The sequence below is a fragment of the Amblyomma mixtum genome, chromosome 7 (genome assembly GCF_055824585.1).
Source record: "Amblyomma mixtum isolate Tamu chromosome 7, ASM5582458v1, whole genome shotgun sequence".
Classification (NCBI taxonomy): Eukaryota; Metazoa; Arthropoda; class Arachnida; order Ixodida; family Ixodidae; genus Amblyomma; species Amblyomma mixtum.
Window position 1 is genome coordinate 32,146,292 of NC_143018.1, and position 15,542 is coordinate 32,161,833.

At 45.4% G+C, this 15,542-nt stretch overlaps 2 protein-coding genes across 2 annotated transcripts; both read right to left on the reverse strand.

Moving 5' to 3' along the window:
- Positions 1 to 2,411: 2,411 nt before the first annotated feature.
- LOC149335561 (omega-amidase NIT2-like) lies at positions 2,412 to 4,127 on the reverse strand. Its single transcript, XM_089553829.1, has 2 exons — positions 3,522 to 4,127; positions 2,412 to 2,639 (listed from the first exon to the last, which is right to left on the reverse strand). Exons 1-2 carry the CDS (start codon positions 4,125 to 4,127, stop codon positions 2,412 to 2,414), a joined length of 834 nt encoding a protein of 277 aa, XP_089409955.1.
- A 2,642-nt stretch (positions 4,128 to 6,769) lies between these two features.
- On the reverse strand, positions 6,770 to 8,719 carry LOC149335562 (uncharacterized). The gene has a single exon (XM_089553831.1). It carries the CDS (start codon positions 8,717 to 8,719, stop codon positions 6,770 to 6,772), a length of 1,950 nt encoding a protein of 649 aa, XP_089409957.1.
- Between the last annotated feature and the right edge of the window lie 6,823 nt (positions 8,720 to 15,542).

Consider the following 15,542-nt stretch of genomic DNA (forward strand, 5'->3'; position numbering starts at 1 on the left):
AATGCCTAAACCTGCGTTGCTCAGTGTGCGATGTAAGATTTAGAGTTTACTGGCGTACAGTTCGTATACTTTTCGCTGTAATTGTTTTCGTAGAATTCTTCGCTGCAAGGCATGCCGTTGTTGTTTTGCGACACTTTTTATGCGAAGCATACTACTTTAGCTACCACTTCAGCCCTTCACCGTGGTTATGCGCCTCCAAATCACGTGATACATGACGTCACACCACGTGACACGATGACGTCACGACAGTAGAGAAACGGGGGTCCACCTCGCGCCGTCGCTGTGGTTGTGCGCCTCCAAATCACGTGATACATGACGTCACACCACGTGACACGATGACGTCACGACAGTGGAGAAACGGGGGCCCACCTCGCGCCGTCGCTGTGGTTGTGCGCCTCCAAATCACGTGTTACATGATGTCACACCACGTGACACGGTGACGTCACGACAGTGGAGAAACGGGGGCCCACCTCGCGCCGTCGCTGTGGTTCTGTGCCTCCAAATCACGTGACACGATGATGCCACACCACGTGACACGATGACATCACGACAATGGAGAAACGGGGGCCCACCTCGCGCCGTCGCTGTGGTTGTGCGCCTCCAAATTACGCGACACGATGATGCTTCGCATTCTCCAGGCTTAACCAAGTTAAGCCTCAGCCATTTTTTTTTACAAGGCAAAGCGTCGAAAACTTGAGCGAAAGAGCCTTTTCCTGGCGTTACGACCCTTTTCTTTCCGTTACTAGCCTTTAGCTGCCATACCTGTCAAAAAAGGCTTATAAATTCAGTTCCAAGTCAAATACATTGTGAGTATTCAAAGCTCCAGCTTGAGCAAGTCGGGTACTTTACTTTTGCAATTTTTTTCTGGTCATGGAGTTTGTAGAAGAAGTAAATTCTTTCACGCTGAGAAGCTTACCTTCTGTGAGATTTAATTTCCGGACCTTCATTTTTTCGTCAAGGAGCATGTTACATAAGTAATGCCAGCGCCAGGTTTCATGAATGGCATTTGCGAAGCGAGTTATGCAGTGCAGTTATGCATCACAGTGTATTGTTCTTTTCATTAAAAATCTATATCTGATAAAACACAGCATTTAAGAGTAGCGAACCAAACGGGTGGTTACGACTCAACTCTTACCTTACTTGACTTAACACCCAACTAAGCAAAAAACATTCTTTATTCACAACCCATGTGTCAAAGAAAAATTTAAAGGTAGACATTTGACTTCTCCGTCATTGTCCAAGAATACATCCTCCATTGCGTTCAGGATAGGAGTCTGCAACACTGTACCCATGATGAAAAAACCTACCCCGTAAACGCCCCATGAGCCAGCAGTATAAATAGATCATCGGCACAACTATTCGATGGGAGAAATCACTTGCGGAAAATTCTTGTATTTCTACTCTGTCTCTGCATTACTCCCTCTTTTTTCCACTTCTTCCGTTTGCACACTGTACTGGTCTCCTGTACCATTAATGCTTTGGGGATACAACGGTCGTAATTATATCCGTTAGCAAATGATAATTAAGTAAAAACTGCTTGAAACAATAATCTAATCTGCTGGAAATTAGCTGAAATCCTTAGCAGTTTGGTTTGGTTTGGTTTATGTGGTTTAACGTCCCAAAGCGACTAAGGCTATGAGAGACGCCGTAGTGAAGGGCTCCGGTAATTTCGACCACCTGGGGTTCTTTAACGTGCACTGACATCGCACAGTACACGGGCCTCTAGAATTTCTCCTCCAAAGAAATTCTAGCCGCCGCGGCCGGAATCGAACCCGCGTCTTTCGGGTCAGCAGCCGAGCACCATAACCGCTGAGCCACCGCGGCGGCCCTTAGTGGTCCGTATAAACTACGAGGCGTTAATTTTACGTGGTGAGCCCTAGGAAAAGCCTATAGATAGTTTACGTTAATGAGTAGTTTACGCTAATGACTTTCGCTATGACCAATTTTAAGCTCTCATGTCTCTCATTTCCATATTTCATTTGCCGTTCACGGCGTGCTGCTGAAATGAAGGCTAAAAATCCGCGCTTTATAAGCTCAGGAACCTGGATGAACAAGTATAATCAATATAAAAAGAAACCTCACTTTTTCAACAAAAAAGATGGCTTTCCAAGCATGAGCGCGTAGCGAGTGTTCAGCATGTACTTTATTTTCTTTTCTAGAAATACATTATCTTGCTCCATGCAGGAAAAAAAATTGTTTAACGACTGGAGTTTTCTTTACATTTTCCTAAAGCTTCCATTTTTGGAGTTATAACCCATTTATTGACGCTGATATGCTCATTAAAAGATCCGGTTAACACTGAACTTCACAGACAATTTAGGACAGGAAATTGAACGACGGGGCAACTCAAAGGATAGAAAACCAAGGAAAGAAAATGCAAACGCATATAGTAACGCTTGCGAGGCAAATCATTATTTCCGTGAAATCACTTCGTAGATGTCGTTTCTCTTCTGCCTGGTGACCGGTATCTGCTTTCTCACAGAGTGCAAGAAATCTAGGTCCACGTCCGCGATAACCGTGCTCTCTTCGTGTCCGGCGGAAGCTACCACTTGCCCCATTGGGTCCACCAGCATACTGTGCCCCCATGCAGCCACTGGCGCACGCTTGTCCGTTGCAGGAGAGGTGGTGGCTACGTATACCTGTTGAGGCACACAGGAGGGAATGTTATAGAGCTATAGTCGGATATAACTCAAGAACAAAAAGGAAAATGCCCCTCAAAGGAGGCCTCCTTCCAGCCAATGGCGTGGAGTGATTTTTATGATGCCGCGGCTAATCCTACTAAGCCGTGATTATTCCCCATTTATCTGCCACCCCCTTTCATTTCTTGCTAGCCGGCTCAAAACGGTCACACAAGGGGGAAAGAGGATAATAGGTCAGGCTGGAGAATCTGTCAACGATAATTGGCTGGAGGGCCGATGGTGTAATTTGAGGGGCATTTGCCGCTTCATTCTTGAGTTGTACCCGACTACAGTGACTCCACACGCAGCATCAATAAACAGCTATGACGCGTCAGTATTTGTGTACCTACCTCAAAAAACGCACTTCTAAATCTAATTGAAAGTAATTTCCGCCCACGTTAACTGAATTCTAACATGGCAACATCCGAGATGTGCGCTTCGGCGACCATAGCAAAATGAAATAAACACGGACGAAAGTAAAACAACTTTGTTTTTTCATAGCGTCTCGAAAACTGAATATTAACCTCGCTGGACTCAAAAGTTCTTGTTTCTTCAAGGTTACTGCCAAGGTTACTGTTCTAGGTTGAAAGCAGCAGCGTGTATCGTCGCGTTTTATAGCACATATGAAATGAAGTGCTTTGAATATAATGATCTCCTGAAAAAGTGCTTGAGGTTCCTAGGAGATCCACTTTGACAGGCATATGGAAAGCCTGTTATGGCGTACCGTACTAAACCCACAATACTGATATAAACAGAGTAATATCTTGGCCAAATCGGAGCTGCGACGGGAAGCTATATTACCAGGTCGAATTATCAACATGCATTTGTTAGCCTCTTATGTACCTGGTTGTCGACGGCTCTAATCCTTTGGAGTACCTCCCAGTGAAGCGGCCCCGTGGTCATGTTGAAGGCGCTTGGATAGACCAAGAGTGTACAACCACGCTCTGCGTAGATCTGAGCCACAGGCGCGAAACGCAGGTCGTAACAGATTCCCAAGCCGACCTTGCACAAAGACGTGTCAAACGTGGTCAGTGAATTGCCAGCCGCGAAGCTGTCCGACTCTTTGAAAGTGATCTTTCCGGGGATGTCGACGTCGAAGAGGTGAACCTTGCGATGCTTGGCCAGCAAGGTCCCATCTGGGCCGTAAGCAAGACAAGTGTTGTAGAGCCTGCCGTTTTCGCGTTCAGCCATGGAGCCGCCAATGAGATAGACACCGTGTCTTCTGGCGGCTTCGGAAAGCATTCCACTCGTCTCTCCCGGAACAGGTTCGGCATTCGGCGCAAAGTACTGGACGCCGAACGGGAAGCCGAAGCACTCGGGCAAACACACAATCTTGGCACCACTGGTTGCTGCCTTCTCCACCTCAGTTCTAGCCCTGTCCAAGTTCTTGGCTTTGCTCGCACTGACAAGGTACTGGATGAGGGCGACACGAAATTTTCTACAAGCCATAGTGGCTCAATGCTTCTTCTTTGTCCGTTTCTTCAGAGCGTGGTTTGTTGTAGTTGTTGACCTCGGTAAACTTGGCATACACCCACGGGAAGGGATTGTTGTTGTTGTTCACCTCTTACAATGGCGCATGCCCACACAGGGGGATCAGCCAAGAAGAGGGGTGCATAGAGAGTTTTTGTAATGTTTTTTTTTCTTGGGAAAATAAATAGATAAATTAGGTAATAAATAGAAATAACAGAATGCTGGGGAAGAGAAACTTAAACACAAAGCACAAAGACCAAAAAGAAACGGGAAATGCATAACGCACGTAGGAGATGGACTCAGCAAGATCTGCAGAAGAGGGATTGGGAAAATAAATAAATAACTAAAAATAATAAGAACAGTAACAGGAAAAAAATTATAATGATGAGTAAAAAAAATATTAGCGTGGCCATTTGTTGTAGTGATTGACCTCAGTAAACATGGAATATGCCCACGCGGAGGGATTCGTCAAAGTTTCGTGGCCGTGCCATGGTGGCTCAATACTTCTTCTTTATCCACTTCTTATAGAGCGTGGCCATTTGTTGTAGCGGTTGACCTCAGTAAACATGGCATATGCCCGCGCGAGGGGATTAGCCAAGGTTTGGTGGCCATGCCATGAAGGCTCAATGCTTCTTTATCCACTTCTTATAAAGCGTGGTTATCGGTTGTTGTTCTTGTCCTTATTAACCTCAGCAAACGTGGCACATATTCACGCGGGGGGATCGGCCAAGGTACGGTGGCCATTTTCTGCCACCACTGACTCAATGCCACAAAGTGGTCGAACTGATAATGATTGCAGCAGCATCGCAGCTGCCCTCTGGATCACAGGGTTTCTAAAACTCTCTGCGCTTAGATAGCGCAGCAATGCCGCGGTGGCTCAGTGGTTACGGCGCTCGGCTGCTGACCCGAAAGACGCGGGTTCGATCCCGGCTGCGGCGGCTGAATTTCTTGAAGGCGAAATTCTAGAGGCCCGTGTGCTGTGCGATGTCAGTGCACGTTAAAGAACCCCAGGTGGCCGAAATTTCCGGAGCCCTTCACTACGCCGTCTCTCATAATTCAGTCGCTTTGGGACGTTAAACCCCAATAAACTAAACTAACTAGATAGCGCTGCAAGGCTGATGAGTACAGCCGCAGAGCTTATTCTGGCTACTAATAAGTGAGTACGCACAAAATCATTAGCAGGCAACAAAACACTCCCATAGACGAGCCTTTACTTCATGAAATTTATTTATGTCCCCAGGTAATGCAGCTTTGCATTTGAGTAACCCTTGTGCGGCGGTAACGCTGTTTTTTATTCCTTTTTTTATCCTCCTCAGCCGCGCTGCATATTGTAGATGCTCTCTAATATTATCGCTTCGAACTCAGATCGCTATAGTTATTCTATAGCATTGGGAGTCCGCCTGTGTAAGTGCGGACGCATGCCATTTATTTAGGTGTTAGCCATTGTATACATGCTTACCTTAGCCTGAAGCAGGTGTTTCTGAGCACCTAAAAACATAGAATCAAAAATTCTCTGCTAAAAATTATTTGCGATATGGTTTTAAAGTGATTTCTACACTCATCACCTGAAATGTTCAGCATCGCTTGTTTGCATTTGGTTACAACCCGTGATGAGCATATTTGCCGGTGCCTTGGGGTTCTGTAGCTGTAAACCCCACCATGGTACTATGTAGACCTCCTTCGTGACGGCCATCGTCAACGTTGTATTTTTAGCAGTGCCCTCCACACACGCAGACTACAGGGCCCTCCTGCCTATACTAAGGTGGTATATGGGCTCTATGAAGCCCATGCACCTCTGCGCGCGAATATTCGGGTCCCTGGAAGGTGCTTTTTAGGACAATGTTATAAATAATAAGTCCTTTGGCGTTTGTAATAAGGGAGTGATTATTCAGTGATATTCACCCCAAGCACAGCCATACGGCTACAAAAAAAAGCTATACTTAAGCAAAAACTTCGTAGTTAAAGAAAAATTTGAATTTTTCTTTAACTACGAAAGTTCCAAAGGAAACCGTATAGCTTTTCTTAGTAGCCGTATGGCTGCGCTTCGGTCGATGTCCATCAGTAACCAGTCCCTTATTACAAATCTACTCCGCCTTAGGAGGTTCCACTTAGAGGTGGATCAATTCGCTCTCGCCCTATCACATGCAAGACGTCCCGGTTAGCAAAGCTAGGAGCGACTTCTCCAGTGAAACTGTGGCTTCTGGTTCCAGTTCTGGACCAGGACGAATGTTTCTCTGACTACGAAGTTTCTGTGGAAGCTGTATAGGTTTATAAGTTTCTTTTGTAGTCGTATGGCTGTTCTTGGGTGAATGTCAATGAGTAATTACTCCCTTAGTACAAATATACTCCACATTGGAGGACTCCAATGAACATTTGACCAAAGTTGCTACCTCTGGGTGGCCAATCATCGTTTATTTCCCGTCATCATGATGCTAATTGTCTAGCGTCATCTACTGCAGATTTATCAGATAGGTTAAAGTGCAGAGCTAAAAATTTTCACTTCCGTGAACAGTTAAACCGGGAAGCACCTGTATCGAATAAGGAATACTGCCTATCGGCAAGCCTTCCTCAGAATATTCAGTCGTGAGACTGGATCTGCGACCCTGGGTTTTCTGCAAGTCCTATTTGTGGTCGTCACTATTTTCGGCATCATGCGGTGCGGTGCCAGTCGACTCCAAGATGAACAGCAGTGCTAAAGGTATCGTTGAGATGGACGAAAAGGATTCCGAATTTCTCGTCTTGCTCCTGCTTCGTTTCCCTTTCTTAGCTTTAGTTGAGCGTTTGTGCCTCGAGGAGGATGACCTTCGCGTACTCCTGCGACTTCGACTACTCTCGCTCCTTGAAGCCCTGCTTCTGGACCGTCCGTGCCTTCTGGAGACGCGCTTGAGCCTTTTGCTCCTGGTAGACGACGTGCTTCTGGCCAAACGACGCCTCTTAGCCCCGTGTTTGTTCGTGGTACTCCTAGTCAAGCTAGCTGACGAACTGCTACTTGGCTGCCTACGTCTTTTGGTCCCACGCTTCTTCACGGCGCTGCTGCTTGACGACGTGCTTCTTGACCAGCGGTGGTCATGATGCTTTCGGCCCTTACGCTTGTTCCCGGTTGCGATGGCAGATGGTGAACTCACAGACCGGCGCTGTTTTCTTGGCTTTCGTTCGCCCCCAACCCCGACGCTCGAAGAGCGGGTACTTCGCAAGCGGCGCCTCTTGGCCGTGTGCTTGGATCCGTGATCACTAGTCAAGCTGATTGTCGAGTTATTGTTTGTCTGCCTTGGCGTTTTGGTTCTGCGCTTGGTCACTGCACTCCTTCTCGACGACGTGCTCCTTGACCGCTGTCCTCCTTTGTCGTGGAGCCTGCGTGCAGCTCTCCTGGAAGATGGTGTACTCACTGGCCCGTGCTGTTTTCCAGGTTTTCTTCTGATACCACCACCAGCACTTGAAGGTCGGCCACTTTTCCGCTGCTGACTTCGTGTAGTCGGCCTGGACTTGCTGCTTCTGCTGAAAGAACGGCTGACTGACGAGTTACTGCTCGTCTTCTTCCGTCCCTTAGTCCGCCGCTTGCTCACGGCGCGTCTGCTCGACGATGTGGTTCCCGACCGCCGTTTCTTTCTGCCCTTGGGCCTGTTCTCGGTTACGCTGGCCGGTGATACGCTGATTGACCTACGCTGCTTTCTCCCTTTTCGTTTGCCACGGCCAGCGGCGCTCAAGGTCCGACTACTTCGCCGCTGATGATTTCCAGCCGTACTCTTGGGCTTGGCGCTTCTGCCCGAAGAGCGGCTCGTTGATGAGCGACTAATTGGCTTAGTCCCTTTAGTCCTCCGCTTTTTCACCATGCTTCTTGACCGCTGGGACTTTCTGCTTTTGCCCTTCTTCCTGGTTCCGACGGCAGATGGTCTACTCAAAGACCTGTGTTGACTTTTTGATTTTTGTTCATTGCCACCATCGCCGGCGTTGGAGGAGTGGACACGACCCCGCTGAGGTCTCTTAGTCGTGCGCTTGGGCTTGGTTCTCCTCAAAGAGCTGCTTTGTGACTGGCGTTCTCTTGTTGCCCTCGACTTACTCTTGGGAGATTTGCTTGATGATCTTCCGGCCCTACTCTTCTTTGAAAGCTGGCTCCTTGGCCGTCGTGTCGTGTTCACTCTTCGCTTACTCGTCCCGCTCTTGCTAGAAGACCTTGTTCTTGATTTGTCACTGCTCTTACCATTGCGGCTGCGCTTCTTGCTCGAAGACCTGCTTCTTGAGCCGTGCCGCACCTCAGACTTGTTCCGTTTGCCACCGCCTTTCTTCCTCGGCGTGGAACTTGCAGGACGACTCTTCTTTGCCTTTTGTTTGCTTCGGCTGCTTCTGGTAGACGATACGCTGCTAGACAGACGGCCTTTTCTTGCGTCGGGCTTCTTCGCGCTGCCACGCCTACCAACGGTAGCAGCTGGTCTGCCTTTCGGCTTGGCTCGCCTGCGGCTCGACGCCTTCTTGGCAGATAAGGTGTCTTCGCCTTCCGACCGGCTTGAAGACGAGTCTTCTGTGGCTCCACGACCGGTGTCAGACTGCTCGCAAGCAAAGCAAATTCCGGCCATTGCGGGTCTCGGTGGGAAGAAACTGGTCCCGGCTGAAGCTCTCGATGACTCTCTCTAGAAGCTCAAGTCCTGCTTCAGTGGGCTTTCCGGGCGATCGCCTGGGCACATGCTGCCAATAAACGGCCCGGGCTGGTGACGGGGTCCAATTTAGTGATCATTTAAAACATTAAGAGCCGAATTTGAACGGCCATGTTAGCCGCCATGACGGGTCTATTCTTCTTTCACCTTTTCATTCCTTCGTGTTGACTACTAGCGCGTGCATATGCGTGTTAGTAGCTGGTTAGCCGCACAACACATAAAAGTACAGCTTAATAGCTCCCGGGCCACTAATATTAGCGTTTTATAAGAACTAGGCCAACCTGTATGCAATAAACATTGGGAATAAACTTAAGTTCTTCTTTTATTTCTTCTTCATTCATTTAATTGTAAGCACTGTTTAATGCATGAAAGGGAGTGAGATGGAAAAAACGTTTGATGCATAGAGGAAATCGCTGCTGGTTGGGTGGGCCCATTGGGTTTTGACGCGCCGCACCGAGTCTACATTACTTCAGAAGACTCTGTTATTGCCAGGCGCACACACTCTGAACACATGCATTCGTCTTTCAGCAAGACAACAATTCTAAACAACCACCTGTACTTTTACATACAATACACGACCACTTTATGCTGAACAGCTCAAAGGAGATGAGCTAGTATTTTGTGCGCTTGCCAAATGCAGATCTAGGTCTAGAGATCTCCTCCAACCATAATTTTTAAGGAATATCGACACGGAACCTTTTATTGCGTGCTTTCTTGCATCAAATCATGCGTCAGATATTAGAATACATGGATCGCGTCGTTTTTATTAGCTTACGGCCGCTGCATAATTTATAACTGAATTTCTGTGGGTGTTTGTAGTGGGTGTTTACGGGACGTGAGGCACGAAAAAAGACAGGCATTATAACTTTTGATACATCGTTTACTGTCATTCCAGGTCTTGAAGCAGGCTGGCTTCAGTGTTGTAGTGAGTTAAAACAGCGTATCAGCGAATATATTGGAATTTTTTTCCTGCCTCACGTGACCTAAACCCCAACTACCCTCCACAGCCTTCGTTCGACTGACGAAACCGAAACCAAAACAGCATCAAGAAGAAATTGAATTAGTAGTTATTTACTGGTCACGGGCGAAAACTACGTGACGATTCATTTATTCTAAAACCTGATGCACCGCTTGAAAGAAGAAAACATGCAACAAAATTTAGGTGCCCAGAGTCCTTTTACGCAACTCATAGATATCATTCCTGTTCTCTCAATTGACCAGCACTTCATTGGCTAATAACGGACATCGAATTGCCGCGGTCTGCGTCACCTACAACCAGAACATCCGTAAGTCTCTAGCTGAAACATCAACCCTGCCCAAGAGATGCACCAACGTGTTGCGGCCCTAGAGGAGCATTTCCCGTGGCCACCAAACCCAGGCCATAAACATCTGATTATGCTTCGCTAAAGAAACTCCCAGAGAAGCCGGCCTGTCATCATGTTGGATATATCCATGCGTCATGGAAGCTTACAGCTTTTCTTTGAATACAGGGACACTATTTAAGTGGAGGTGAAACCAGGTATCGAGGCCACCTTGCACCGCACCGAGGACTGTGACCATTGTTGGCAAACTGCCTGGCAGGAAACAATCTGATCTCATCCCCGTTATCTATTCGAGAATTTGGTGCTTCGGCTTCTGACGAACCTGTGGCCAATATTTCGGCGTTTGTAGCCCTCATAGCAAGATAGTATTAAACAGCCTATTGTCATTCTTCACAAAGAATTTCTTCAGGAAGTAGAGCGCAGTATTTCCCTTATGCAGCTGACGAATTCGTGAGATAGTATTAAACAGCCTATTGTCATTCTTCACAAAGAATTTCTTCAGGAAGTAGAGCGCAGTATTTCCCTTATGCAGCTGACGAATTCGTAAGAAATGTCATCACTGCTCTTACAGAATTGCAAGTGCTGACACTGGCTACTCATTACGGAAATACATCTTCGCATGTAAACGGTTGAATCTTATTCATAACGATGAGAAACGCAAAACCGTGTTTGTAGACGGTGGCAGCAATTTATCTCTTCTGAGATAAGTGAGCTTGTCCCAGCCTCCCGAATAAGCCTTCTGATGGTAAGTGAGCGAGTACGATGGTCACGTCTCCTGTGCTAAATCCTCTCTCCATAAGAAGCATTGCAAAAGCGAATTCGTTGCACATTTGAAGATGAAGTCGCGTTTATTCTAATCTACGCGTGCTCGCTTACACGTTTGCCCGACTACAGATGCCCCGTCTTGCATTTGCATATACGTGTCCAGACACGTACGAGTATATGCACTTCGTAGCACAGGCCAGTGTTCGAAAAGAACCTGCGCGGAATGCTAAAAGCATCATTAGTGAACGCGTGGGGGTCAACATAAACCTCCTTAGTGCTAGTAGGACAGGCAAGTTGTCTCGAGATGATACATTTCGTGGATTTCTTGATCGATGAAAGCTCACAGACGGTCTTGAACTGCTCTACCCGTCACCCGAAAGAAATCTCCGCGATTTCATTACGTTTATTGAAGCCTTGAGGGCCCGTGGGCATTACAGAAAGCGGGGGCAAGAACAGTGTGTAACATCATATTGATACCAGTTCAACAATAATTTTAGTAATAAAAACCAATAAGCAAAAGAACACAACAAAGCAAAAAATCATACGAAGAGACAGTAGCACAGGATCAGATCATTTGGTATGGCGAAAAACATCATGTAAAACACAGGTGACTCGCTAGTTTATAGCTAAAAATTGTTCGATCTGTGCACGAAGCAATGATATCAGGCAAAGCATTCCATTGGGCTATTGCGTCTGGAAAGAATGAATCATTCGTCGCTTATGTACACCGCCTGTCACATAATCTTAAAAATGTGGCAAAAAGGTATGGCGTAGGGGTTGTTTTTTCCGCACCCAAGAGACTTAAAAGGATTTGTGCTGTTTTGGAAAAAAAAAGGCTGAGCAACGAAAAGAATCTGAAACAAGTTATGGGGTTAAGCACGAAACATTGTATGTGCCATGCGCAGAAGAGGTAATATACAAAATCCCAATGTCATGCGGACAAATATATATCGGGCAGACGGGGTGTTGCATCAATACACGTTTGAAAGAGCATGCAAATAATCTGGAAGCTAACAAATCTAATAATCTAGTTGACCATGTTCGAGACTGCCAATCTTGTTTTCCTTGAGTTTGAGTTTGAGTTTATTAAAATTTTAGTTCTCAGTACAGAAAACTAAGGGCCGGGGACAAAAGGTACAATACCTGTACCTGGCTGGGTCCCCTGACCCCACAACAAAGTTGGTAGCGATGCACTCCGAATAAACAAATCATAAGCTAACGAAGAAAAACGAACAAAGCACTTTGAGCGAAAACAACTTAGCATGATATTTGAAATTGTGCACAACACTCGCGCCAACATTTAAACAAAATAAAAACTGTTTTAGCAAAACCTTGTGCAGAAACCATCAGAAAAATACAGAATCCATCAGGAGAGACACTTATAATCAATAATGTACAACAAATAAGTATGATAAACATAAATCAAATACAGTCCATTTCACTCAAAAGCAGTCACTCGAAAGGAAAGTACACATTATAGAAATTCACAAAAACCGTGAACCCAACTACAACCACACAATGAAAATTTCGCGCAAAAATCTTTTCAATGTATTAATAGAAGGATAATTGATAGCTTCAGCTAACACCGCGTTCTCGTTTAATGCGTTGGGAATAAGGTATTTCATACTTTGTAATCCATAATTTGTTCGTAAACGTGGTAATATGTAATTTATTTTCCTGAAGCAAAAGCTGTCATTTTTCATGAGATATGTATTATCAAAGCTGTGGGAATTTTGTTTCCTTTGGGTGTATATGTAGAGTGCAAGTTTGTATAAATAGAGCTCTTCAAGATAAAAAATCCCATATTTCTTGAAAAAAGGCCTTGTGCTCTCATTATAATTTAAGCTTGCCAGAGCCCTAATGGCTTTCTTTTGCATGATTGTTAACATTTGCAAGTTACCTCTAGTTGTTTTCCCCCAAATCAAAAGACAGTAAGTTAAGTGGGATTGGATGATTGCATAATATGTATTTAATCTGTACCTAGTTGGATATCACTGTGATATCCTCTGCAAACACCCGTCCCAATTAACTCGTGAGATTATGGAAGCATATCACATGAAGAAAAAAACAAGGTTATGCGTCAGTAAGCCATCTATTTCATTATATGACAGTGCGGTTGCATACCTCGATGCCACGTAGAAACATGGGTTTCGTCTGTGTACTAGCTGATAAGTTGGCCACATTTTCTATAAAATGTACTGCTTTCCTTGAATAAATTTCAGTTGTGAGCCAGCGCTTCTCCTGTGTTTTCTTCTACTCTGTCTGCGTCGTTGTGCTGTTTGCCTTCAAAAAGTCATCGCTGACGAGCGGCCTTCCATGAGAGGCTTCAAGGTTTCTAAACTCCTAGATTTCTCAACTCCTAGATTTGCAAATTACAAACACTCTGAAATCTTCTCGATCACGCCGTAATCAGTACGTCTAGATCGCTCTATCTTTATGTCAATGGTAGCTTCAAATATCAGTCTTATTCCATCCACTCTGACTGGCTACAGTTTTTCATTCGCCAAATATATGTACACCGCTGAAGGATTTCTCACACACACGGACATTTTAGTGTGCATACATTCTCATGCCCGACCTCCCTGTAACTGACGACTGCAATGCATCCAGACGCATTTGTGCAACAGCCACATTGTATCATGACGCTCTATTCCCCCGCAGCGGCACTGCTCTGAAAAGGGTTTCCCCGTACTGCGATTAGTAAATACACTGCAATGAATATGAAAATACGTGCAGTGGCTCTACGTTCTGTTTAACGTTTCTGAAAAGCATCGCGCAACCGATTTCGACAATCCACGGTCTTCTGAAACATAAACAAAAAGAGGTCTTCTTTACAACTTGGGCTATTTCGGAACACTGGACATGAAAGGAAACACGAAATATACTTCTAGGCCTTCTTTGCATGTTAAGCGTCGTAGAGGACAGCAGCTCAATTTCTTTTCACTTTGAAAAGAACCCTGACAGGCGCCATCAGTTTCGTAATAGTTTATGTAAACGGTGAAATAGGACTTCTCCAGCTACAAAGAAATAAGAAAATAAACCAGACGCTTCGCAGTTTGTCGTCTGTCAATGCAAGGCCGGTTATTATATCCGACAGGACAGCGGCCACTTACATATACCGTAGCATAGGCAGAAAGTTTCATCACAATCATTCAGAAACCACGCAACGCAGGGTAGCTGAGATAACAGCACTCAGGAGACTTGGCCGCTGAGCTGTCGTTGTGAGATGCATATTTCTTTACCCGACAAATCCCTCTAGACGTCAGCGACGCACCGCGCGCCGAGAGATTAGAATCCTATTACTTTCAGTGGGCCGCTGTAACAGAGCTCGCTTTGAGTTCGTTAAAACTTAAGGTATTTTCTGTTTGTTTCTGCCACCTTTCAACGGTCTGACAGTCTCACAAATGTTGCAACAGCGAGAAGAAAAAATGCGCTACCCGGGTTCACTCCTGCTTAATCTCTCCGCAGCATAATGCATTTCCTTCAGGCGATAACGCTGATGATTATATTCGTCGGAGATCCTGATAATGATGATAGCGGTTCGTTGCTTAATGGGGCTCAAAACCCGCATTTCAGCTTTTGCGTCTCCGTTGTTTTGGCCCGTCGAAGCCATTCAAGTGCAATTAGTTACTTGAAAATTACATTTTTAGATAACGATTCGATGGAACTTGGCGGAGATACCAGGTACGACCCCTTAATTAATAAATTTCAAATAGTTATAATGAGGACTAAAGATGCAGACAGTATTGAAATAATTTTCCTTTCGCGAACTGTGCAAACCTCAGATACCAGCTCGTTACCGTATTCCGCGTTAAAATATGTCGTTTTTATTCGATGCAAGGAATATCGCCTGTAAATTATTGACCGATTTTCACAAGTATCATGATGGATTCTGATTGTTAATGAATGACATTGTGAATGGTCCTTGCTCCCTGCTATTTATTGCCGGTTTTCCTTTCTTAGTTTCCGTTTGTCGGTCTCCGAATGCCAAGGTTATCAATCCCCTGATCTAACCCACTTCGGAAAAGCGGAGGAGCCAAGTTCGGCTTATTGGTACAAGCAGGCCTTGGTGGCTACCCCTGTTGTGTATCAGGGGACAAATCAGTTATTTATAACTTTATTTCATCAAAGCGCGGCATAAATAGGGTCGAAGAGTAAAGCCTGAATAGGCTGCACAAGTCCTCGACCCCTCCATTCTTATTCAGTGACAGCAAAATAGGAGATGCAATGTCATACGTATGTCACATTGATTACTTGTCACTTTGCATCAGTGCATAAGACACCTAGATATAACTAACAAAAAAGACATGTTTTCATTGTGTAACACCCATTGCTCAGATCGCGGACATTAGACCCATATGACGCAGAAGTGTGATCGTGTTTCAGGAGTTAGGAGGCTCACCAAAGGGGAGCTTTTTTTTTTTATCTGAGACATGCTGCGGCAAGGAACATCCACACAGCAAACTGTGGAAAACCTTATGATACAGTTATCGCAAAAATGGCTCTCTTCACAAGCGAGTGTTCAAGAAACATTTTGATCGCTTGGAGAATAACATTAAGACAATTCTAAACTTGTAAACTTCGGCTTCTGGGGCTAAACCATGTCAGAAAAAGCGCTAGCACTGTCAAGTCCCTTACTAAGTGTGATGTCCACAATT

What these genes read in the sequence shown, in the direction of transcription:
- LOC149335561 (XM_089553829.1), bottom strand. Translation starts at nt 4,127, where the DNA reads ATGGCTTGTAGAAAATTTCGTGTCGCCCTCATCCAGTACCTTGTCAGT. An exon ending in TTAGAGCCGTCGACAACCAG is followed by an intron (nt 2,640 to 3,521) that starts GTACATAAGAGG and finishes GTGCCTCAACAG; the next exon opens with GTATACGTAGCCACCACCTC.
- LOC149335562 (XM_089553831.1), bottom strand. Translation starts at nt 8,719, where the DNA reads ATGGCCGGAATTTGCTTTGCTTGCGAGCAGTCTGACACCGGTCGTGGA.